Source organism: Nylanderia fulva, unplaced genomic scaffold (assembly GCF_048542155.1).
Source record: "Nylanderia fulva isolate GAGA-0341 unplaced genomic scaffold, ASM4854215v1 Scaffold7, whole genome shotgun sequence".
Lineage (NCBI taxonomy): Eukaryota > Metazoa > Arthropoda > Insecta > Hymenoptera > Formicidae > Nylanderia > Nylanderia fulva.
In genome coordinates, this window is record NW_028190807.1 from 5,572,908 (window position 1) to 5,597,377 (window position 24,470).

The 24,470-nt window shown below is 36.0% G+C and overlaps 5 protein-coding genes across 12 annotated transcripts; 1 reads left to right on the plus strand and 4 right to left on the minus strand.

Annotated features, from left to right (window-relative positions):
• Positions 1 to 14: 14 nt before the first annotated feature.
• On the minus strand, positions 15 to 3,390 carry Pi4KIIalpha (phosphatidylinositol 4-kinase II alpha). Its single transcript, XM_085488594.1, has 6 exons — positions 2,595 to 3,390; positions 2,323 to 2,441; positions 1,736 to 2,228; positions 1,340 to 1,605; positions 1,100 to 1,239; positions 15 to 981 (listed from the first exon to the last, which is right to left on the minus strand). Exons 1-6 carry the CDS (start codon positions 2,962 to 2,964, stop codon positions 888 to 890), a joined length of 1,482 nt encoding a protein of 493 aa, XP_085344720.1. The 5' UTR covers positions 2,965 to 3,390; the 3' UTR covers positions 15 to 887.
• A 595-nt stretch (positions 3,391 to 3,985) lies between these two features.
• On the minus strand, positions 3,986 to 6,867 carry LOC114940873 (uncharacterized). Of its 5 annotated transcripts, none has more exons than XM_029315643.2 (10): positions 6,847 to 6,867; positions 6,408 to 6,619; positions 6,106 to 6,310; positions 5,713 to 6,010; positions 5,483 to 5,636; positions 5,270 to 5,412; positions 5,021 to 5,199; positions 4,543 to 4,954; positions 4,272 to 4,466; positions 3,986 to 4,184 (listed from the first exon to the last, which is right to left on the minus strand). In XM_029315643.2, exons 3-10 carry the CDS (start codon positions 6,220 to 6,222, stop codon positions 4,102 to 4,104), a joined length of 1,581 nt encoding a protein of 526 aa, XP_029171476.2. In that variant the 5' UTR covers positions 6,223 to 6,310; positions 6,408 to 6,619; positions 6,847 to 6,867; the 3' UTR covers positions 3,986 to 4,101. The 5 variants fall into 5 exon arrangements, with proteins under 5 accessions (XP_029171476.2, XP_029171475.2, XP_029171473.2 ...); XM_029315642.2 differs by having other exon boundaries at positions 6,836 to 6,854; XM_029315640.2 differs by lacking the exon at positions 6,847 to 6,867 and having other exon boundaries at positions 6,408 to 6,840.
• A 161-nt stretch (positions 6,868 to 7,028) lies between these two features.
• Positions 7,029 to 8,566, plus strand: LOC114940874 (U6 snRNA-associated Sm-like protein LSm8). The gene is made up of 4 exons (XM_029315645.2): positions 7,029 to 7,251; positions 7,321 to 7,361; positions 7,700 to 7,827; positions 8,038 to 8,566. Exons 1-4 carry the CDS (start codon positions 7,221 to 7,223, stop codon positions 8,126 to 8,128), a joined length of 291 nt encoding a protein of 96 aa, XP_029171478.1. The 5' UTR covers positions 7,029 to 7,220; the 3' UTR covers positions 8,129 to 8,566.
• Positions 7,700 to 19,403, minus strand: su(sable) (suppressor of sable). 4 transcript variants are annotated; one of them, XM_085488589.1, is made up of 9 exons: positions 19,311 to 19,402; positions 17,777 to 18,031; positions 13,956 to 14,325; positions 13,548 to 13,809; positions 13,044 to 13,390; positions 12,719 to 12,923; positions 12,299 to 12,600; positions 11,979 to 12,177; positions 7,700 to 11,683 (listed from the first exon to the last, which is right to left on the minus strand). In XM_085488589.1, the coding sequence occupies exons 2-9, from the start codon at positions 17,818 to 17,820 to the stop codon at positions 9,858 to 9,860; spliced, it is 3,555 nt and encodes a 1,184-aa protein (XP_085344715.1). In that variant the 5' UTR covers positions 17,821 to 18,031; positions 19,311 to 19,402; the 3' UTR covers positions 7,700 to 9,857. The 4 variants fall into 4 exon arrangements, with proteins under 4 accessions (XP_085344715.1, XP_085344714.1, XP_085344713.1 ...); XM_085488588.1 differs by having other exon boundaries at positions 17,777 to 18,137; XM_085488587.1 differs by having other exon boundaries at positions 17,777 to 19,403.
• An 815-nt stretch (positions 19,404 to 20,218) lies between these two features.
• Positions 20,219 to 24,165, minus strand: okr (DNA repair and recombination protein RAD54-like okr). Its single transcript, XM_029315639.2, has 10 exons — positions 23,960 to 24,165; positions 23,510 to 23,731; positions 23,241 to 23,431; positions 22,923 to 23,125; positions 22,401 to 22,843; positions 22,067 to 22,328; positions 21,766 to 21,928; positions 21,292 to 21,697; positions 21,018 to 21,181; positions 20,219 to 20,934 (listed from the first exon to the last, which is right to left on the minus strand). The coding sequence occupies exons 1-10, from the start codon at positions 23,960 to 23,962 to the stop codon at positions 20,742 to 20,744; spliced, it is 2,250 nt and encodes a 749-aa protein (XP_029171472.2). The 5' UTR covers positions 23,963 to 24,165; the 3' UTR covers positions 20,219 to 20,741.
• Positions 24,166 to 24,470: the final 305 nt, after the last annotated feature.

A 24,470-nucleotide genomic window follows, 5' to 3' on the forward strand; every position in this document is an offset into this window, starting at 1 on the left:
AAAATAGGCAAGAATACGATGTCAAAAATTGCACTAGAAACTCTATTTCGTTCATGTATTTCAGTAGCAATTTAATTTGTACTTAATTGTTAGAGCATATTATTATAATTACGTGGAATTTTTCACCAAATTACATATGTGACACGACATGTCTGCCACGAAAGATCACAGTTTAATTTTAAAAAATTGTATACAGCGTTTTATGTATCTAATAATCGACACCTCTTGTGTGTGACAAACTGATGTCACATTATGATGCGAAAGATGAAAAAAAAAGAAAATATCGTATATTCAAATATAAAAGAATATAGGATATTTTATCTTTCAACTTCTCTAAACTGTAGCTGTATGCCATTAGTCATTTTTTAGACGTTGATTTATGCATTATTCTTTTCATCGATTCTTGGCACAAACTACTTTTGTGTATGCACGTGTATGTGGAAGACACGAGAGATGTATTTCAAGCGTGCAATTTGGCTTATGCCTTGTTTTCGTTATGAGTTATATATTATGTATACCTAAATTTCACACGCGCCTAATTTATACTTTCCTCGCACATTAAGCGCATTAAAAGAATTTGTGATTTTTTTTAACATTATATATATATGTATGTATTTACTGTATACAATATATAATTATACGAATATCTTATATCTCAATTCAAAACTGAGAGAAAAGGAGAAATTATAAATATATAAGACAGCCTAAAAGGGATAACCATCTCCTCCCGATCGATCTGCAGCCGCACAGAAATAAAACTTAAGAAGAGAGGTAGAAATGTGTAATAGAATAAACTTAGAAAAATAATTAATTACACATTATTCGCAGGACAGTTCCATCGTCTGACTGACACTGATTCACAAGCATTCGATTTAATTCCCCCATCTTCAACACCAGGAGAAAAACGGACTCTTGTTCTGGAAGCGCTGAGTAAACGTGTCAGAGAATGAAAACAATCTGGGGGCGCCGTTTCCTTTGGCCCTGGAATAAAATAACGCGTGTGAAATTCTGCAAGAAGATCAAGCTGACAAGCATTATATATATCTAATATATAATAATTTGTTGCATTTTTTAAATAAACATAAATAAAAGTATATACTTTTCCACGATTACAGCCGGCATTTGTACCAATTGTACGGGGCTCTTGGCGTCTTTCAGAGCCTGTTGCAGATTCAAGATTTGACCACGCATCACACTCATTTGCCTATCAAAGTGATGCCGATCAAAACCCTTATCTTGCTGAAATAGATGAATAAATTAGACTAATTGTTGCATATAATTGAGACAGACACATACACACGATATAAAACAATTTCTGCAAATAATAAATGTAACTTACTTTAAACAATTGATATAAATCATCGCAGAGATCTTGTACAAAGTTCTGGTCCGAGAGTTGCGGCAGGACTAGTTCTCTCGTGACTTCGCTGAACGGTTGTTTCGCCTGAGTCAACCAAGCCCAATGATAAGGATACGCCCGCCAAGAATCCGGATGCTTGAAAGGAAAGGCCAGGCCGTTGTCTATCGCCGCGATCTTCACTTCACCCTGCTCGGACCCGTTTTTACTGACACTAGTATCATACTTGATCAGCCAATTGTCATTACCTACGAGATCGAGATTATCTTGTATATACAAACAATCCAGGTAGCAAGCATACGTTATTTTGACGTCTAATGACGTCAGTTTGCTGCTTGGAAAGATATGATATCAAGCAAGCGGCTCAATCGGCTTTACCTCTGTCTGTATTCCTGATGATATAATCCAGAATGACTAAACGCTCGAACTGAAGTTGAAATTCTCGGCTCAGACGCGCCGGCATCGATTCGTTTTCCCATCGCCTCAGCCAATAATCGGCGTCCTTGTAGCTGTCCACGAAGACTTGGAAGGAGCCGACCTTCGGCGGCAGACCGATGCGATTGAAATGCGATCCTACTGTAGGAAACTGATCCATGATAGCCTGTTTCATGCGCGCCTTCTGACGATCCAGACGTGGATAATTGAACACCTCGCTGACGAGTTTCACTACTCTGGTGTTTGGTACAATGCCAAGACCTAGTTTGCGATCGACTAGACTCGCGCCTGCCTCGCTCAAGTATCCCTGATTCGGGATCAGACAGCTCCTACCGAAGCAACAGGGACAGCAGAGCTTGTGCATCCATTTCGTCCACTTTGGATTCAGCCTGCCGTAAGGTTCCTCGTCCTTTGGCTTGAATACACCTATTATTTTCTAATAAGAACAGTACAAGATCAGCGATACTTGTACATCTCTTTGTTGCGCAAGCTCCTTACTTTTGTAAGAAGACGAGAAAAAAACATCTTACCCCTGCAGGATTTTTGACAAAGTAACTACCACTGGAACCCTGATATATCCTCTCCGGATAAACCCCATTGTCTATCGCACACTCAGCCTGCCACACCAATTCCGTGAACTGAGGGTCATCTACAATGCAAAACATACAGAAACTTAATATCTGCATACAAGGTGACACTATCACTCAGATAATGAGTCACGCATCAATATGCACACAAAACATATATAGAACGCACAAACTGTTTGAAAAAAAAAAAAGAAACAAAAGATAATTCGACGAACCTGGAAATCTGTTGAAGGTAACATCGAGCTCCAAGCGACCCAGGAGAGGCTGGCTCTCCCGGTCGATCCCGGAGGAATCTATGGCTAGGGTTTGGTCGTTGCTCAGACCGGGAATGAACTCGACGTCAGGCAGAAGATCCGCAGGCGGTGGCGGCGGCGGAGGCGGTGGAGGTGGCGTTAACTGTCGCTCGTTCTGCGACGACAGACGCGGTTGCTGCTGCTGATGGTGATGGCTGCTGCTGCTGTTGCCGATGGACAGATCCACCAGGGCATCGGTCTCCACGAGAGTGACCGCGGGACCGGTGATGCTGTTCTGACTCTGGTACTCTCGATAAGGCACGTGCAATTGCCGCTGTTCCGAGTCGCTCATTACAGGATTGATCCTGATCGGTGCCGAAGTCGACGACCTTCTTAATCTTTCAGTTTACCACCTCGACGACTCGAGCCTGTCTATACCTTGCGACATGCCCGCGAGCTCTCCTCGTTTCCGCGTGTTCCTCGTCCTCGGTTCTTCTACCTCGATAACGCAGTTCCGTCTCGTGCCAACGTAATGACAGATGCATCAGCATATCCTATGCGTCTATGCGTCATCCAGATCACTGTCTCATGTATTGTGTATGTACGTACGTATTGTGGACTAGAGGAATACGCGACTTGTGGTCATCGATGTTGACAGGGAAGGGGACACTTGCTCCGATTTGACTGATTAACCAAATTTTCATCCGTCATCCCAACCGCGGACACTATCAGCTGATAGGATTACCGCCATACTTGTACGACGCGTATGCACTTTTCTCTCTCTCTCTCTCTCTTTCTTATGTTATATGTGTATATACTGCGGTATACTCTTAACGTCATTGCGAAATTATCATTGATCTTCAACCGCGGGAATTTTTTAATGCCAGAGAATAAAGATATGACAAGATATGTTGACAAGTGCGAGTGCACTTTGAGAATAGATTAAAGATTATCTTCCGGTGAGAACACGTGTGTCGGAGATATTGGAAGGGTTATGGTTCAATGTGGATATATATATTTTTTTCGGGAATCGTAGAAGATATTATATCCTCAAACAGTTTTACAGATTACAAATTTATTTTTTTTTGTCCACATTATATAAGCAAGACTAACAATAAGATATAGGGCTGTTTCATGTGTTCGTGAAAATTCAAACTAAATGTAAATAAATATGGAAGAACGATAGTGAAATTAATCATCAAGTTAAATTATCATGAAACAGTTTATCACATGCATATAACTATATAAATTACTCTTAATAAACTCAAACAACTATAACAATGTTTATATTTTAAAAATTTATGTTACCATCAATTTCTTTCTCAAACTTTAAAATTGTTTGTTAAAAAAAAAGTAACTAAAAATATTCGATATTATTTTCGACAAAAATAATATATTTTCAGTTTTTCTTTCAATTTTCTCAATCCGAGCACCTATACGAAGAGCGAAAACGGGCGAAGCAGAGGATCAGTTATACACTATTTCATCTTTAGATTTTAGATATCGAGCGTCGTTTCCTTGGTGTTAAATTCAGTCCTTCATAGCTCACACTCGAGCTGTACAATATGTTTTCTGAAAGCAAACATGCTAATTTAGTTTTAAATTACAATTGAGCAATGAGAATTTTAACATCTTAAAATATTGAAAATTGCAACAAACCTCTTGAACGTTTTAGATTCAAGGGCGACAATGGTTTTCCATTCACCAAAACCTGCTTACGCTTAATGGAATGTTTACAGGGAGATAGCCATCCACTCATATTGCTCCAAGAATTGTTGAAGTCTGATAATGCTGTAGACAACTCGTGGGATGGACGATATTTTTGTGCACGATATCTTTTAAATAAATCCTTATCTGGAAATTATTAACAATTTTATGACAAATGTTCAGATGTTCATTTCTAAAATAATAGCATTCTTACAAACAACACCTTTTTCTTTAACAGATGAGCACAATTTTTCATATAAAAGATTATCATCCACACATTTATTCAAGTTAAAATTAATTTTGGGAGATTGCAATATTTTGCAATTTGCAGATACTAATTTGTTAATTGTATCAGCATTGGTATAAGCATTTTTATTTTCTCGAGAATAATATTGTTCGTCCCTATATATACTATTAATTCTATTGTTCAGTGCATTAAACAGCATTTGCAGAAATTTTGTCTGATAGCAAACATTCTGAATAAATAATAAACATGGCGATAGATCTGAGAAATCAGCAGCGTTTATATGATATAACATTCGTATAAATGTTAGATAGAGCAATGTAAGTAAAGTGAAGAATGAAATAGTGGAACCATCCGTATATAAATTGTTGATTGTATTAATTGTTGATTGCTTAAATTTAAAAATTAAAAAAAATTATTTTGCATATTTCAGATTTTCATATGATTTCTATCTTACCTCTAATAAGAAATTATTGTAGTTAATTTTGGGAAACTTATTTGCATCAAGTATTCCAGAATTTGTATTCATCTTCAGGACAAGTTTGTACAAACGATTGCAGGATTCTTTTAATATAATTAATTTTTTATTCTCTTTGTATATATATTGCATTTTCTCAGAAATGTTTCTTCTCCATACTGCAATATAAAATATTGTGATAATTATTAATAAATACAGACTGTATACAGAAATGTTTTGAGTACTGACAACTTATGATATTTATATCTTCTACATCTATCAATCGTTTTTGAATGAATGATGACATTAGTGTATTAAGAGCTAGTCTTTCTATGTCTTCTTTTCTATCGAAAATCTCCGATTTATACGTATTTAATATTTCAATCTCGTTCCTGAAATATATATTGATATATATAAATTGATATATATCTATTTTTCGATAATAATTGATATAGAATTTACTTGTAAAAGGTAGTTGCAGTATCAAGAATTTTCTGTGTTTCCTCATGAGTTTCTGTTATAATACTACATTTTTTAGCAATTACATTATTAAAGTATGTTACAGTTACATCATCCACTGGACCTGTGCGTGGTGCATCGCACAATTCTCCTTGAACTGAAAAATGTGGGTTAGATAAATTGTGATTATATAGGAACTATTGGTTTTCATACATGTTTATCATATTGCTTACATTCTCGTTTAAGGTAACTTTTAAGCGCGACTTGCGACAGCTTCCACATGATAATCAGAAACTTGCTCCCTCCTGATTGAATCAGATGAGATAGCAATATTGATGGGAAGTTGATGTCAGGGTTGTCTTGCGAAAGAATGGAAAGAAAGTTCTTTATCTCAAAACGATATGTTACTTCATCCTTTTTGCACAATATCGGCCAATTGACGATTTGGTTAAAAAGTGTTGTGTCGTATACAATTGACAGATAATGAGATACATGCAGGAAACCAGCCGTATTCGGTTTATCAAACATACCCTTTCAGGAGAAAAAATACTTGTATTAAAAATTTGTAACTTACATTATATAAAATCAACAAAAGAAAAATTTTTCTCTGCAACATATGACCATACCTGTCTAAAGTGTTGTTGAAATGCATTGGACGGTAGTACCATTTGTGTGAGCAAACATACATTTTTATAAAAGGATGATCTAATGAATCTAATATGACTATCTTCCAATCTGTTCATTATAATTACGTAGAGATAAAAATTCGATTCGAGTTTGTTTCATCAATGATCTATTTACATTACACAAGTGGCAATATGTGTGTTTGACCTATACAAAACATTTGATTATCTAAAAAATTGTATATTTATATACACACAAATATAACGGTAAACTTTTTCTACAACGGTAATTTTTTTTTACATACAGATTGGATTATAGAAGAATTTTCTTCCAACTGTGGAACTGGAAATTCTTTCCTCAAATAACATATTTAGCTCTTGTATACAAAACGTTGGTAATTTCAAGGAAAATTCTACATAGAATTTTCGTGTAATTTTTTTACATAATGCATAATGCGAAATAACTTCATGTCTTCTCTACGAAATTTTCTCAGCAACAATAGATCCATTGTTATACCTGTGCAAAAAAAACCATAAATAATAAACAGATAACCCTAAACTCCCATTTGTTATCATTTAAAATGATCTTTTTAAAAATAATTATTCATATTTTTATCCTTTTCGCAAATATCAGGCTGTAAAAAAACACAATGCATGACCGTGTAATTTTTTAATAACAATTATAATTTTTAGATTGATGAAGCCAAATAAATTTAAAGCAATCGATGTAAACCAGAGAGAAACCTGAGAGCGGCCACCGCGATTCAGTGAACGCGTGTACTAATGCGCCCACTGAGAAAGTAAACGTTAACCATATCACGGAATCAAACTATTTATCGTGCTTTTTACCGAGCGTCACGACGTAGTTTATGTCCACTTTGACAGGGGGCACACACGCGGCCGCTGAATCCCGGTGGCCGCTCTCTTGTTTCTCTCTGCTACATGCTACGGTCTGGTTTGAATGCGGTTTGCGTTCTGCGTGCATTTTATAGTTAGAGTTTCTGCGGAAGCTTGTTATGATTGTCACGAATTTTTGCATCTGTCGAAGAAGCCGATGACTCGCTAATTTACTTATGTGGTTTTATATTAATATTTTACTAAACAATTGTTAATATATAATGGCGTCAGGATTGGAAAGCTACATGAATCGTATCCTTTTTTATATTATTTACCTCTCAAAAGCACAAAAAAATTTATTAACCTAAGCACCATCTATAGATACGGTTTCAATTATCACTTCGGATGGTAGAAATTTTATTGTAAGTATACAAATATTTGAACGAATTTACGGAAATTATGAATAAGTAATCTGCAATTATCTTAAACTGCATGGAAATGTATATTCTCGATTATAATAAATATAGTAGACCTTAGTGTCGTATATTTATATTGCTCCCTTATGTATTAAAATTATTAAATTTAATAATTCTTTTATAATATTTTACTTTTATATAGTAATTATTTTATATTTTAAGAAATTAATCGTAATTATACTATACTAGGTAATTAATATACTCTAAATTTCTATTATCAAGATATTGCATCTTCCATGCAATTAATAATTTGGCTTAATTTTTTAATCGAGCTTTTATTTCAGGGCACATTAAAAGGTTTCGATCAGACTATCAACATAATTCTTGATGAATCACATGAACGGGTATATAGTACAACACAGGGGGTGGAACAAGTTGTCTTGGGTTTACATATTATCAGAGGAGATAATGTGTTAGTAGTCTCTTGAAATAAATTTCACAAACAGTAGCTCCAATAATCGTGTTATAATGCGATTATTTCTTTTATTGATACACCAATATTCACAATATAAATAGAAAAATAATTTTATTTTATATTATTGGTTGTAAGAAAATAAATAATGGACATAAAACATATTTGTAAAAAATATTGCTTAATTATAAAGTATTTTCTTCTTTTCAGAGCAATAGTAGGAGAGTTAGATGACGAGATGGATGCACGATTGGATCTATCATCGATACGTGCTGATCCTCTAAGTTCTATTATACATTGATAAATGTACCTGGAATTGTAATTATAATCGACGCTCATTTTCATTCTAATTTTGAAATAACTATTGATGGCATTAGAAAAAAAAGAAGATTACAACTCTTCTTAGAAGTTGTATATCATATAAAAATTTGTCATTTCTCATATATATATGAGATATATATATACATATATACATAAGTTATCATATAGTTGTATTTCAAAAAGTGCACAGAATTAATATAGTAATATTTACATCATCGAGATAAAGCAGTAAGAATTTGCGTTTGAAACAATTGTCATCTGTACAAAAAACTTACTATATATTAGTAAACTTATTCTTTACAAATGTAATTTTGCTCTGTATAATATAATATTATAGCGATAGATGAAAATATAATTGCATCATAGATTAACATCGAATAACATCTAAATAATTCAATAAAGATTTAATTATTTCGTATTTTATTTCTAAATTTATCCTAAAGAAAATACGTACACCTAGAGAAATTGGTCTGCTTTCTCGCAGCATTATATATTTAGAGTTTATCATTATTATTATTTAAAGTCACACGCAAATTTATAAGAAGAAATTAGTGAAGACGCTAAATAATAATTTACGTCGAAAATGCGTAAGAATATAATGTTATTGAATGTCGCGTCATTTTGAACATGAATCGATTCAATACCGGAATTTACATGCTTGCGCATATTTCTTTTTTTTTCTTTTAAATGTAGAAAAGTATTTCGTGTCATACATGCCACAAAGTCTTTTTCTATCGAGTGCTATATATCAATTTCTTTACAAAATATTGCATTTCACGTTAGATTTTTTATAATTCCGCGATTAAAGATCGTGCATCAATCTTTACGATGAGTTACTTGATACATGAGATCGCAAGTTGTATGAAGAGACAATAATGGATGCAAGTTGTATGAAGAGACAATAATGGACGCAGGCACTTTACGTGCCATATTTGCATGGAAGACAACAAAACTATCAACTTGATTAACGTCTTTATCAACTCGTTTGCTCTTATTTCGATATAACTTATGCTAAGTGTCTTTTTTTATGGACTCTATATTTATAAACTAGCGGATACGCATCGAATATATATCTATATATATCCTTTATTTTACTATTATAATTATATTATATATTTCACTAGCAACTTGTTGAAAACTTTATGCAGAACATTACAATCAAAGTGATGGTAGTGTTTTTGAATGCTTAGAACGTGCAGATTTTCAGACAAGAAAATCGCGTATTGTTATAAGCATTGCATGTGATGCAGTTTTCTCCTGCTGTATTTATTAAAATGATTTGAAATGAATTACGTTCAACATGACTTACTACTCGATTTCCTTTCATCACTAGTTTCTAATTTGTCGATTGTAATCATTACTAATACAGTAATCTTCAGAATCAAAACTTTCTTCAAAAATATAGCAGTTACAGATTTATTTCTATATAAACGAAAAGTGAGTAACAAAAATGACGAATATTTATATATATATATATATTTACATAAATATTTATAATTTAAGAATAAATCTGTAGCAATAATAAATCTATAATCATCGTATCGATAGCGTTAAAACAAAATGGAAAGACTAATAAACAGTCGAGTACGTTGCATGAACGCACATATGTATATGTATATATGTATACACACATACATGCAGCTTGATCGCTCATGAGAATTATTTTATCAGGTGTTCACAATCTATATTCATTCACTCTGCTGGTTCTTTTAATTATTAGTCACCATATTGGTCCTATTGCGATTTCTGTTGCGACGAAGACGACCACCACGCTGTCTATTGCTGCCCGGACCCCAATCATCGCCCATAGGAGGACCAAAACTGGGTCCATTCGATCCGTTTGGATTAAATCCCATCATACCGGACTCGCCACTTCCGCCACCGCCGGGTCCTCCGAAATTGTTGTAGCTGCCAGCGCAGGGATAAGGGGGTGGACCCCCTTCATAGGAATTGTCCGGCCCAAAGGTAACGGGTGCGGGACCCAACAGTCCAGCTCCGTTGTTACGTTGCACATTGAAACGCGGATCAAAATTCATCTGATTCTGGGACGGCATCGGAACAGGCCCGTTCATACCATGCGGCATCCCCATAGGCGGCGGCATCGGTCCGGCATTCATCATGGGCCTCATCGGGCCCATAGGCATCGGGTAATTCGGACCCATCGGGCCCATCATGCCCTGTGGTGGACCCGGCATTCCGGGACCAGGTGGCGGTCCGGGCATGCCAGGTGGTCCCACTTGCATGCCTGGACCGAGACCCATATTGGGTCCCATCGTTTCCATCGGCTGCATTCCCTTGGAAACGTTAATCACGTTTTGCGAAGATGACTGCTGACTGGAAGCGGCTGCCTCGAGCGTTTTCCGTCGCGGATCCGTACGAACGGCGCATTGCGGCGGCGATTTTGGTGTCTCCTGCTTGATCTGTTGCGGCGGCGGCGACATTGGTGAGTCGGCCAACTCGGGTTTGACGATACGGAAGATCTTACGAAGGCGCGGATCGTACTTGACCTGCGCGTCCTCCTTTGTTAGCTTGAGACCGGTATAATCCGGCCTAGGTATGTCCACTACGTAAACTTTGTACGGCATTGGCGGATGCGACGCGATACTCGCGTCGATCTCGGTACATGGCTTGTGCGCGGGCGCCGGTTTGAACGGCAGACTCAGTATCTGTCGCAGATCCACGTCGGATTTCACGCGAAGATCTGTGTCGCCGAACTCGCTGGCCTGAAAACGCTGTCGAAAGTCCATGTCCTGCCGCCTAAGATCCTGATCCGCTCTGGTCCGAAGATCGGTGTCCATATTCGCGTCCATCGCGGTGATACCGGAACTGTAGATACTCGTTTCCAGCCTAAGAGGCTTCTGCGATTCCCTCTTAGCGTCGGATATGCTCGGACTGCTCGGCTTCTGTTCTACTTCTCGGCGTTGTCTGGGATCTCGAGACATGCGCGGATCCCTAGACACGGGCGCGGCGACCGAACTCAAGCCCGGTGATAGTCTCGGGCTCGACGACAACTCGCTGTCCGGCTGTTTGGGATCTTGCGCCGATTTAGTTTTGGATGCGTCTTGGCTCGAGTTGGCCACTTGCGCTTTGTTGCTCGTTGAGCTCTGAGCTTTTATAGTGGATAATAACTTGGACACCTGGGCACTGATGTCGAATTTGCTCAAGTCGCCCAATTTGTCCACAATAGCGGCCGGTTGGGGCACGTTGGGCGCGGGTGGCGGGGACGGAAACTCTTCCTTGACAACGACGTTCGGCTTTTTCTCCAAGATCTCGATCTCTTCCTTCGAACTGTCCACTATAGTAAGATTGCCACCTTCCTCGTCATCGTCGTCATCAACGTCCTCGTCATCCGAATACCAATCCTCGACGATCTGATCGGTTCGTGCACTGGAATCATTTTCCATGTTCTTGAAACTGTCTTGCGCCGCGCGTTGCTGCTGCTGTATTCGCATGAATAACTCTTGCGCCTTCTTCGGCAAATGAGACGGTACCGCTTCATGTTCGTCCGTAGAGGAAAAGGAACAGTCATGTTCATCTGTTTAAATACAAGTATAAATAATAATTGCTCTATGCCATTATTTTATATCATGTTTGATTAAGTTTTTCGATCATTCATAATTCATGTTATACACACGTTTTTTAAAATATATTATAATTATAAATAGAAGTAAGGAAGAATGCATACATAAGATAAGAAATATTACTAAACAAAAAATTAGGAGATTAATCATTCTTTCATAAAATCGAATATATATTTTGTATATATATATATATATATATATATATATATATATATATATAAGTAAAAAAGAAAAAGTAATTATTCTTACTTTGCTCGCTATCGAGATGCTTTTCTTTCTCTTCATCTTCAGTTGGTACTTCGATAATGAGTTCCGCTTCTTCGTCTTGATCGCTCTCATCATCGGGTTTATTTTTCGATATACTCGCTACTTCATCGGCTAGATAAACAGGTGGTGGTTTCTTCTTATTCAGTAATTGCCTCAAATCAACGTCTTTTCTCTTTTTCGACTACAATATTAGAAATAGAATAAATCATGATATATTAAAAGAAACTTTTAATTTAAATTTTCCAATATAATTTATCATAATAATAACTTGTTATAATATAAATTCATATATAATGTTATACCTTGTCTACTATATCATCTTCTCCTACATCCTTCGTAAAGTCTTCTTTCGTCTTTTGTACAGTTTTATTTGATTCTACATTTCTTTCGCTATAGAAATCTAATTGTACAGCAGATTGCTCCTGCGCTTGTTGTTGCGTAGCTAAACCTAATGCAGCGTTTGGAAGCTGAAGATTCATTTTAGTTGCCGACTGTAGTAGCATAATCTGCTCGAAAGGAACTCGATCCTCATCCGAACCCCATCGCGTCTTCTTTCCAGAAGGTTTCCTCTCCCTCATATTGGCTTGTTTTTGTGAACTTGTTTCTATTTAATAAATTTTAAATTTCAAGTTTAATATAAAGATTGAAATATTACACAATAAAACACATTAAAAAAATTTTAATAACAAAAATGCATTAAAATTTTCATATATATAATTTACCTTTGTCTTCTTTTTCGTCAGTAGGTGCTGACAGATTCAATTCGAAAAGACTGGGAATTTTTTGATTTGTCGCATCTTGGCCTTGCGCTAGAGAACGTGCAGTATTATTTATCATTAACATTGCACCCTCTCTACTTAATCTTGGAAAATCACCAAGAATTTCCTTTGGAGCAGTTTCTAAATGTTTCAGAAGAATATTTTTTACCTGAAACACAATACATATAAATAAAATATTTTTCGCAAACAATTTAGACATATCTTACTTAATTTTTTTTTGCGTTGTTCAATTTTTACGTGCAATTATAAATAATTGTATAAAATATACCTGTTCATTTAAAGGCTGATGTGAAAATTTACAATTGTCGCCTTGATTACATTTCAGACCAGTATGGAAGAACTTGCAAGGGAAATCGTGATGCATGTACAAGCACTTGTCACGTTTAGCACAACAATCCATAAGATAAAACTTGCACAATTCCATCTTTCTCGGTGGTAAAGCGTTGTGCGAATATGGACAATCGTCTCCCCTATGACACTTTCCTTGCATATAATATACGCAAATTGTATCTGTCTCCTGGTCGTTATTTTGCTGTCGACGACCATTTCGCTCGTTTCGGATTTGGCCTCGAGTTTTGTTTTTACCACCACGTTCATTTTTACCACCGCGACGTCCTATTATACATTCACAAAAGTGTTAGAAGCACGATCTAACATAATAAAATTTCTAAAAATTATAAATTAGATATTTTATATGCAATGAAAATAAGAAGGATTATATAGTGTTAGTTATATAACAATTGAGAAAAATAGAAATTAAATATTTTTGCACCTCCTCCTCCCCCTCCCCCTCCGCCACCCCCTCCTCCTCCTCCTCCACGTCCAGTGCCGCGTTTGCTATCATTTTCTCTGTGTCGATTTATATTAGGTCTTTCCTCATAATCTGAATTACTATCGAAATTTTCGTGCTCATTTGTACGTCTGGGAGAATTATTATTCTCTTGAGAATCTTTCCTGATCGGCGACGCTCCTCGTACGAATAGCATTTCATCTTCATCCTCGTTGGTGTTTTCGTCCTCGCTCAATTTTCGTTTCTGTAAAGTATCATAAAAACTAATTAAGTTATAAAATAAGGACAACATGATAGCCAAGCTTTAAAAGCAATCTCAAGAAGTCGATAAAAATAATATTTAATACATTTGTATAAATAAAATTTATCTCGTGCACTTTTTTTACATACCTTTTCTTTATTGCGATCCACTTCTTTCTCATCACGAGTTCTTTTTCGAACTTTATTCCTGTTACTCTTGTTCTTTGCTTTGGATTCCTGATTTTTCCCTCCATCCTCTTCCATAGCAGCCTTGATGGCCTTTTCAACATCTCCAGCCCAATCTTCAGTTGGACCTTTGTACTTCAAAAAATGTTTACCAGCTGCCTGTGTAGGCTGCTGCTTTTTATTCTTGTTAAACTTTGCATCGAAATTTTTATTCTTTGCAGAATCTGACTTGGGTGTTGGTTTAGCAGCCTCTGATGCATCATTTGCTGCCCGGACGACTGGCTCGTCGTCTTCATCTGATGGAATTTCTCCATCTTCCAAATCGTTATCATTGCTGTATATTTAAAAAATTATTTAGAATTAATAAAAGTATTAATTTTAACTTAATAAGTATTATTAATCTCTGAAATATGAGATTGTAACTTATTCCTTGCGTACTGATTTACGTTATTAATAATATAATTATGTTAATGTTTACAAATTATATAAAATATTTTACTAATTATATGTATAAATCATAAACTGATATCTATTGTGGAATTTAAATAACGAGATATTTAAATTCAATGGCTGCAACGAAGACAATACTACCTTTTTCATTTAAAAACTAAGTTTTTTTTTTTTACTTTGAGATATCAAATTATTTTTTGTTCTATATGAGAGGATGTATGCATATTTTTATTGTAAGCTACATAATTAATAAAATATAGATATAGTCTGCAATATATATATATCATATAATTGCGACTTTTTAATGCATATAATAATAATAATGAATTATTAAACACACACACATACATATATATATATATATATATATAGCTTCTAAAATAAGAGATGCAAATTTTTGTCATGGTTTCATTGCATTGTTTAATATCTCTATGTAAGATGAAGATAAGCAAGATCTGATGATGTTTATTTCTGAGAATACTATAAAATACATTAGAGAAAACAAACGTTTTATTACAAAATTGAGGCATGGATTTTCCGCATTGCATCAAACTTTCCCATATGGAGACAATAATCCTATTGTAAAGCTCTAAACGAGAAAGAAACGCATCCCTCGAGACGCTACGTTATCTCATCACAATTCATAATAGCCTGCCGAGATATCGCGCGTGTTTTGCGTCTTATTAATGAGCTAAAAAGGGAGATCGCGAAGAGGGCAGACTCGTCATTGACTCGTCAAGGACAAACTGATAGCGCAGTAGTGCTATATACATCGTGGAGAATTCTATATCTCTCTCTCTCTCTCTCTTTCGAGAGGTGAAACTCGACTCGAGTGGACTATAACGTGACGGTATCCGAAGCTATTGACCGTGTCGAAAACGTGGGGTCTTCGGGGAAGAAAAAAAGAGACCGCGCATATTCAGCGCGAAACCAAGTTGCGCACCCGTTAGAAGCCGATCGATGACAATCTCCGGTGGGGAAACATCATGCAGCTATATACGTATACGTAAAGGTCGCGTAAAGAGACGCGTCGAAATCACAGTTTTACGTAAATATATATCCGATCGTGAACGAAGAGAACAAAAAAATATAGCGATATCGGTATCAAATCGAGAATGAGTCCAAACTCCGATCAAATTAACATATGTTAATGATCGAGGATATAAGATATCTCGATATAATAATGGTATATCGAAAATTTGAAGAGTTTTCAAGCTCTGAAAAAAAGAGAAACGATTCTCTATTTCAATCAAAGTTGACTATAAAATTTCATTGTAAAAATAGATACACCTTTGGAAACTATGAATTGATTTATAATATGAAAATTTGCGACAAAAGAGGTCTCGCATCTCAAGTAGCAAACTAATGTCATTAAATGTCAAAATGATGTTATTTTGACATCTTACGACGTCAAAATGACGTATGCTTGCTACTTGGAATATTTATATAGTACATCGGAGATTGAATTCACCAAGATCAATACCGTGATCCTTCCTTAAACCCTTAATAATATAAAATTACTTATTAATCATCGATTAATTGTACCGAATCTCAATTTTTATGCATAGGAGATACGTCGCCGCGTAAAAATGGCGGATCTCGGAATGGAAATAAAAGATTGGAGTTGCCTTACCGCATCTCATCGGGTCATCATCATATCATTATAAATTATCATCATCATCATCAGATCATGATCATCATCATCATCATATTCATAGCTTCGTCATTACGACGAATCGTCATAATCATCATAGTATTATATGCATCGAAGAGAAACCGTTTCACATTTTCCAACATCGTCGTCGTTGCAGCATTGTCGATTTAAAGGGTGACATTAAAGCGGATGACGCCAAATGGGGGACATTATGTCCAAAAGCTCTTCGCGTGTCGACTCTCGTTCATTGAAGGGTTTCTCTCTCTCTCTCTCTCTGTCGCTTTCTTTCTTTCTGTCAGCTGTATATATGTGCGCGTCTCGTGTGTCAAGAGGGAAAAGACTAAAAGGTCTCGCGAGCGTCTGATTATTCCGGCGTAGGAGAGATGTTTATACAGAGTGACTCAGATCTATCGCGCTTCATCCGTGACCTTTAAGAAAATTTTCTCTTTCATGTAGAATGCGAATGGAATAATTTTATATAATTTTTTTTATAATTGATTTCTCTTTTTTCGATTAATTTAATTTATCGATATCGCGATAATTAAAATTCTCTTGCAATAAAATATATAATTGTTCTCTCAGACAAGAGATTTAAACACGATTTGCTCCGAACTTAATTTAAAGCATTCTTAATTCTTTTGTAAATCATTTATTAAATTCTTTATCATCGATCGATTTTTTAATATCTCAAATATACTGATATTTCTTATTCCCTCTAAGAAAGAATTTATTTTAATCGGAATATTCGTCGGAAAAATAAAGCGCGATAAATCCGATATATATGTCATAGGAGAAAGAAATTGAAGGATTGTGTATATCTTTCCGTCCTGCTTACATCCATTATATCGTGTCCGTGAATGTAATCGGTCTGTCGTAAAGGAGGGAAAAAAGCTAAAGGTTCTTATCTCGACCGCAAACAATCGATTCGTATTACCGCGACGTTTTATCGTCTCGATTCACGAATCAAATAATTCAAGCACGGATATCTAATTTTGCATAAATTACTTTTATATCGCACATACGTTCGCAATAAAATAAAGCTCAAATATGCTCTCTCAATTCTCGTCCCGATCATTTTCTATAAATAGAAAAGAGCCAAAACATCTCCGATCTGAAATCCGAAAATAAGTCATCTGGGAATATCGATTCGGAAATAATTGCGGCGTCATTCGAAACGTCATAAGAGAGAACAGCCTTGATCCCCTCTTCTCGTCCGAAGATCGACTCGATAACGCATGAAAAAAAAAAAAAAAAAATAAATAAATAAATAAATACATTCTTCTCTCGAACCCGGATGATGAAAAACTACGAGATTCTATACGAGAGCTTTCGAAAAAGAAAAAAAAAAAAAAAAAAAAAAACGATGCGTCAAAAATCGGAGTAACGATCTCCGGTCTCTTGCGAAATCGGTCGAAAGCAGTGAAGAGGGGAGGAAAGGGGAGGGGGAGGGAAGAAGGAAGAACGAGAGGGGCTAGGTGAAGAAAAGAATGGCGATGGAGGGAGCGCAGAGGAAGTTTCGTTACGATTTGTCAAACGATGATGTGTGGTCACTCGCGAAATATTTCCTCCTCGTTTCCGTCCCATTAGCGAATAAAAAAAAAAAATAAATAAAAAAAAAATAAAAAATAGAAAGAGATATGTATACATAGTAGTATATGTATATATATATAGGAAGGCAAACCTTTGGATTAGAGTCTCAGGCGCGGAAACACTCTCTACAGCCATTTTCGGTAATTCGGTTCCGCAGATCGATCACGATCTGTTTCGTGTCTCTCGGCTCTCTCGAAGCGAACAATAACAAGTATGAGCGAGTTCTCTCTATATCAGCACTGGATCCGCCGATATGTCATCCGATCGGCGATCGTACGATCGATTCGACCGACCGCACTCGACAGGTCTTTGCTCTGGCGGAATAATCGCGCTGCCCGAATGGACGCTAGCATTCGAGGAGAGCTTTTTTAATCAAACCCGCCGGTTCGTGTGGAGAACGAACCGACTATATATACGTGTCTCTCTCTCTCCTTGTCTCTCGTTTTCTCACGCTAAATCCCGAAAAGAACTTTATGTACAGACAGTCAACGCCCTTTTTATCGCTCGTTTCTTTAATCTCTGTCTCTCTGTCACAAAAGGACCTCTCGCGGGAGGTCCTTGTTGGAAAAAGTTTTTCCTACCGAACTGAATGAAATCTGCGGAATTATCTTGCACTCTTTTACCCTCCTTTTTCCTCTCTCTTTCTCTCTCGCCGAGAGGGCGGCGGATATATATTATTTTTCACTAAGTGCGAGCGACCTCGCGATCTCTCTCTCCCAAAAAGCCCGTGACAAGCAGAATGGAATTCGGTCAGATCGCGCGATCCTCCTTTTCTCGTCGCGAGAACGACGTCATTCTGGCTGACGTGGCATATGGCTGACCCAGGCGTCTCTCTCTCTCTCTCTCTCTTTACCTACCCACCCATCTGCCTGCCTCCCACCGTTCGTGTGTGTGTCTCTGTGTTTGTTACGTCGTTGTGCAGCCCGAACCGGAAGTGCGACGCGATGAAAATGGGAGCGCGCTCGCGCCTGCGTACTTCGGCGGAAAAAAGAGGGGAATAAAAAAAGAAACCTCGGGAGTAGTCTCTCGAAGAGAGAGAGAGAGAGAGAGAGGCGCAATTCTCCCCCTCTCTCTCTGCCTCAACCCTCTTGATAACGACGCTTTCACTCCTGGCGATTTTTCAACCGCACGATTATATTCTTCGGCAACGACGAATATGGTTTCCCTCGAATAACGACGACGAACGGTTTATATTTTTTCCTCTTTTTTTTTTGTTTCGTTTGACAGAGAGAGAGACAGAGATACCAGGGAGCTTTTTTTTCGTTTAATGCGCGACCCTTTTTTGCCGAGAGATCGATGAGACGGAGGATGATGCGAGAGATTTTTAGCGTTAGCTCGGAAAATGAGACGGGTTTCTGAATGTCCAAATCACGGATTGTCAAGCGCACCCTTTTTCCCTGAACGATGAGAAAACGCGTGAAACGTAGAAAAACGTCCGTGCGAACGCGCGTGCTTTTCTCTCTTTCTCGCACGCGTCGTTCTCTCAGCTCGACTTTGATCTCTCGGCAAGAAGCGTTTATAAACAATAAAACATATGGTTGCAGCGAAAGAAAACGAGATTATTTTAGCCGCAAAGCAAAGACGACGCAGAGTACGCGATCGGTCAAGATGCGTGTTTACTATACAAGTAGAATATAAAAATGTTGCCAGTCAATGACGGTGAGCGAAACTTCGGAGATCAAACTAAACATGGCCACATCTGGAACTATTCTGAGCCTCTGAGCCAGACGCCCGTCACCGGAAACCTTCGGATGGCGGCGGCCAGAACAAGCTAGCAGCGGCTTAGGAGGGATAAAATGACGCTCGTCGGCCAATCGCGCGCGCCGCCGCGGGACCACGTGACTCGCACGCCCTACGTCCCGTTCACCTGTCACCTGTCATCTCCCACCTCTCTCTCTCTCTCTCTCTCTCTTTCTTCGTGCGCGATTTCTTGGCGCGTCGCGCCAAGAGATTCCTGAATATATATTCGCTATAGTAGCCTATTAGCGCGGGAACTTCTACAAGAGAGAGATGCGATGCGTCGACTACTAACCGAGTTGAAAACGTCGGGCTCGGCTTGAAATGTAGGGATGCCTTCTCGGAAAGTTTTGATAAATTATGTATAAACTTGTATATGTAATATACGGCGCTCGCTGTCAAATATTTTCAAATACTTATTGATTTTGTATATGACATTACGTGAGCGTCCGGGGGGCAATTGCTCTCCTTTTGAATAAATACTGGAATTTATTTGCGTATTAAATATAAAAAAATAAGAACAACAGATAAGAGATGAAAAAACATTATTATGCCCCCTTCTGGAAAAAATATCCTACGGACGCTCAATATTATTTAAATAAAAATTTTGATATTTTCCTTTCTTACTTATTATTAAAATGATTAACAAGCGTGTCTTGTGTGATGATAAATTTGTTTTCTCCTTGATTAGATAAACGCACATGTGTGTGCGTGTAAAAAAACAGTTTTATCGAACTGTAGAACTGATAAGAGGAAACGATCAGTTATCGGGAAATTTGTGATTCTGATGATCTAATAAATATATCAGTTTTTTTTTTATGTTCTTATAAATTCAATATTTCTCTATTAATTTTTTTTAACATCCTAGGTATTGTATTACTTTAGCATCTATGTACACATACCTGAAGATATTAAAAATAATTATTAATAACTATGCGTTTCATATGTATCTAATTTACCTTCATTTCTAAACAAGTTGAGGCACATTTATAATTTATCACATTAGATTTGTAATTGCTTCTTGAAGCAAAAATATTTTGCAACAGTCTTTCGCATAGTTGATTAAATAATTATATATATAAATAAAAATATTTTATTTCCATATGCATTTGAAAGTTCAAGCTCTTATATTTTTACTTTTAGAAAAAAATTATTGTAAATAAATTTGGTACACAAATTTCATAAAATAATTTTCTGCAGTTATTATATTTGGCACCTTCGTGTTAATGGCTTTAGTGAAAAAATATTGCAAATTTATCAAAATACTGTTGCAAAATAACTTTGAAACAAAATATTAATCAATTAATTATTAATCAGAATCACTTTACATGTTCATGTGAACGATGATGAAAAACGAATGAAATACCGCTAGCCCAGCATTGACGTAACGGTATATCCGGTAAATTCCGCGGATTATACGAGTGTCGCCATTCGGATAAATCGGAATTGCAATCGGATTGCTCCGGTGGACCTTTCACCTCGATTCTATTAACGCAGCGTCTGCATTTGAATCTAAATAAATAATACGAATAATAAAATATTACTCTTGTTCCACCAATCATTCTAAATATTAAAAACAATCCTATCACACTTACTTATCGTGCGTGTCTGAAACAGTATTTTCTTCTATTTTGAATAAATCGCGAAGATCGTTTATAGTAAAATGCCTCGCTACATCATCCTCTTGATCAACCACCGTGGAACTCAATGCTTTTTTATGAGCTTGTCTTTGAAATATCTTTTCTTCTATCGTCCCCGTCTGAGAGAAAACAAATTTATATAAAATTAGAAAAAAATAATTTGAAGACATGATTTAAAATATAAATTAAAAAAAAAAATTTATTAGAGATATAAGTATAGTCTACTGACAGAAAGAAAACGATAGACGAAGCACGGCTTCTTTTGGCCATCTCTCCAAACTCGGGCCATCGCTTGGTCGTCATTTGCGGGATTCCAATCCGGATCGAACATGACGAGACGATTCGCACCAATGAGATTCAGGCCGCAGCCACCGGCTTTCGAACTGAGCATGAAGATGAAATCGTTACTGCTCTCGCTATTAAAATTATCGACCACTTTTGCTCTCTTCTTGATACTCATCGTACCATCGAGTCTTACGTAATTGTAGCCACGTTTATGGCACAGTTTCTCGAATAAATCGAGGGTCTGTGTATAGTTAGAAACTAGTACTATTTTGTCATTTGTTGTGGTTTTAATGGATGCCAACAAACAATCCAGAACCATCAATTTGCCGGATAATTCTGGTAGCAGCTGCCTGTAACAAAGATTCTGTCATCAAATGATAAATTTCCATTTAGTTCTTAAAGTAAAATTTAATATTACTTTGTGGAGTAATGCGGCGGCAACAATTGTGCAGCTTTCTCAAATCCCTCAGCCTTTTCCATTATTTTATCATATATTAAGTCAGGATGATTGCACAGTTTTTTTAAAAGAGTTATGGCAGCCAAAGCGGATAAACGGCCTCCATTCTTTGGATTGTCACTGTCTGTATAAAATATTTAAGGATATAAAATATATACTTTATTATATATTATGTGAGTCTACATATTGAGATGTTACTTTTTCTTTCTCTTAAAATGTAATTTAATTTTGATTTAATTTAAAATTTAATTTAAAAACATACCTTCCATAGACCTTTTTATACTATCACTTTGTATGAAATTCTTGTAGAGACGCGTTTGCAGTTCTCCCATTTTTATGCATACCACGAGTTCGTGTTTCAGTGGCAGATATTTCGAAAGTAAAGCGGCCGTACGTCTAATAAGACATTTATTAACGTTTGATACTAAATCGGCCAATCGTTCCTGGGCGAGTTTACGTTGTTCGTCTGTTGCATCTGCGTCTTGACCACGTAATATGGGCGTTTCGAACTTTCTCCGGAATTCCTAAAAACATAAAGTTAGAATAATTTAGAAAATTATATCATCCTTTATATTAATATACATTCTTCCATTTACCTGTGCAGTTCCCAGTAATCCTTGATTCACAAAGTGTACGAGAGAAAAGTATTCTAGAAGATCATTTTGTATAGGCGTTCCACTGAGCAACACTCTTCTCTTAGCCTTCAAACCCATCAGAGATTGATATGTTTGATTTTCGGAATTCTTTAAACGATGACCTTCATCGCATAGTAAAAGGCCTACTTCATCTTGATGTAATACATGTGAGTGTAAGCGAAATGTTTCATAACTTATAATGAGAATAGGAGTTACACATCTACCGCCGTAAGTTTTCATAAACCTGAGGAGTTGTGTGTCAATATCTGCTTTCTTGCCTCCATCAATAGCAAGGGTGTTCACCATATTATTCAACCATTTATTAATTTCATTATACCAATTCTTTACCAAAGAGCTGGGTGCGACGATAATTGCTTTGTCTATTAATGGTTTAGCTTCTGGTCCTGTATAAACATTTTGAAATTATATTTGCATTTTTTCTAGTCTAAATTTAAAAAAAAAATAATTTTACAGATATCTCACCCTGCTTCAATAATGTCCATAATAGTGTTATGCACTGCAATGTCTTGCCAAGACCCATTTCATCTGCCATAATACAACCATATGCATCTTCTATTCGTTTACCCGTTACACATTCATACATAAATTTCACGCCTTCACGTTGATGCGGCCTTAATACATTACACAATAAAGGATCCACAACTACATGTACAAGTTGTTTGCATCTGCAAAAATTATACAAATATAATTATAACTATCTTAAAAACTATACATATTATGATAGATTGGATCAAAACATTAAAAAATATGCTATATTTAGAAATATACATATGTACATACGGGTCAATTTTCAGTCTTTCATGTTCGGATAATTCTGGCGGTGAATAAACGATTAATGCATTGGCATCATTAGGATCGTGTAATGGTCTACGTGGTCCTGCTAAACGTAACCCAAGAACTCGTCCAGATAATTGATAACCAGGTACTGGTATTTTAAATGGTTTGCTAAGAAGTTTTCTCACTCTTTCTTCCTGTTTAATATCACTTATATATCATATTTATATATAGCAAAAAGTTTAATAAATAAAATCTTTTACAAATAAACTTACATGTTCGGATACTATTTTTTGCATTGTGTGGATGCCATCATCAGAAAGAAGAATAGCTTTGCGTTCCGATATTTGTATATTTTTGACATTTTTTTTGGAAGTCCTTCTTTTTGATTCTGGTGGACAATTTTCAGATCGAGACAGAGTTAATGCTGCTATATCGTCCGGTATATCCAAGAGTAAAGGACGTTTCCCTCGTTGACTAGGAGCCAGTGACCGAATCTTAAAATACGCAAAGGTACACACATTATTATATTTTTAATTTTTCGTAAGACAAATGGATACTTCAATCTATTTTGTCAAGTAAACTGAAGTTCGTTTTATCAATAAACACAATGTAAACACACGCAACGTGAATGACATAATTCTATGATACTCCATACGTTGAGATACATCATTTTTCAAGAGAGTACATTTACAAACAAAATGGAAATATTTTATAATTATTACCATTTCACTTTCAATTATTCATTTTATTGGAAAATCAACGAAATATCTCGTAATTATTGCCGAATACGAAAATGGCGCGAACCGCTAACAAAACCAACCTCGACTAAAAAAATTAAATGATCACAAACTATAAAACGATGCTAGATGCAACACAACGTTGTGTTTTTTGAACACAGTGAATATGGTTTAGGCGCCAAATTCAAATCACATTTAATAAAATTCTCTTTTTTTCAATATTAAATATATATTAAATATACATATTTAATGTATATAATTTATATATATAAATTTAATATATATTAAACATATAAATATATATTTATATATACATAAATTTAATATATATTCTCTATTTATATTAAAAATATAAATAGAGAAATGACATATTATTAAATGAAAATCTTTGCTTATCAGAATGTGTGAACTTAAAACATTTAATTACAAAAAAAAAAACTATGAAATTGTTAATCATACGTTAATATATTGAGATACAATTAGTGAAGCAGAATAA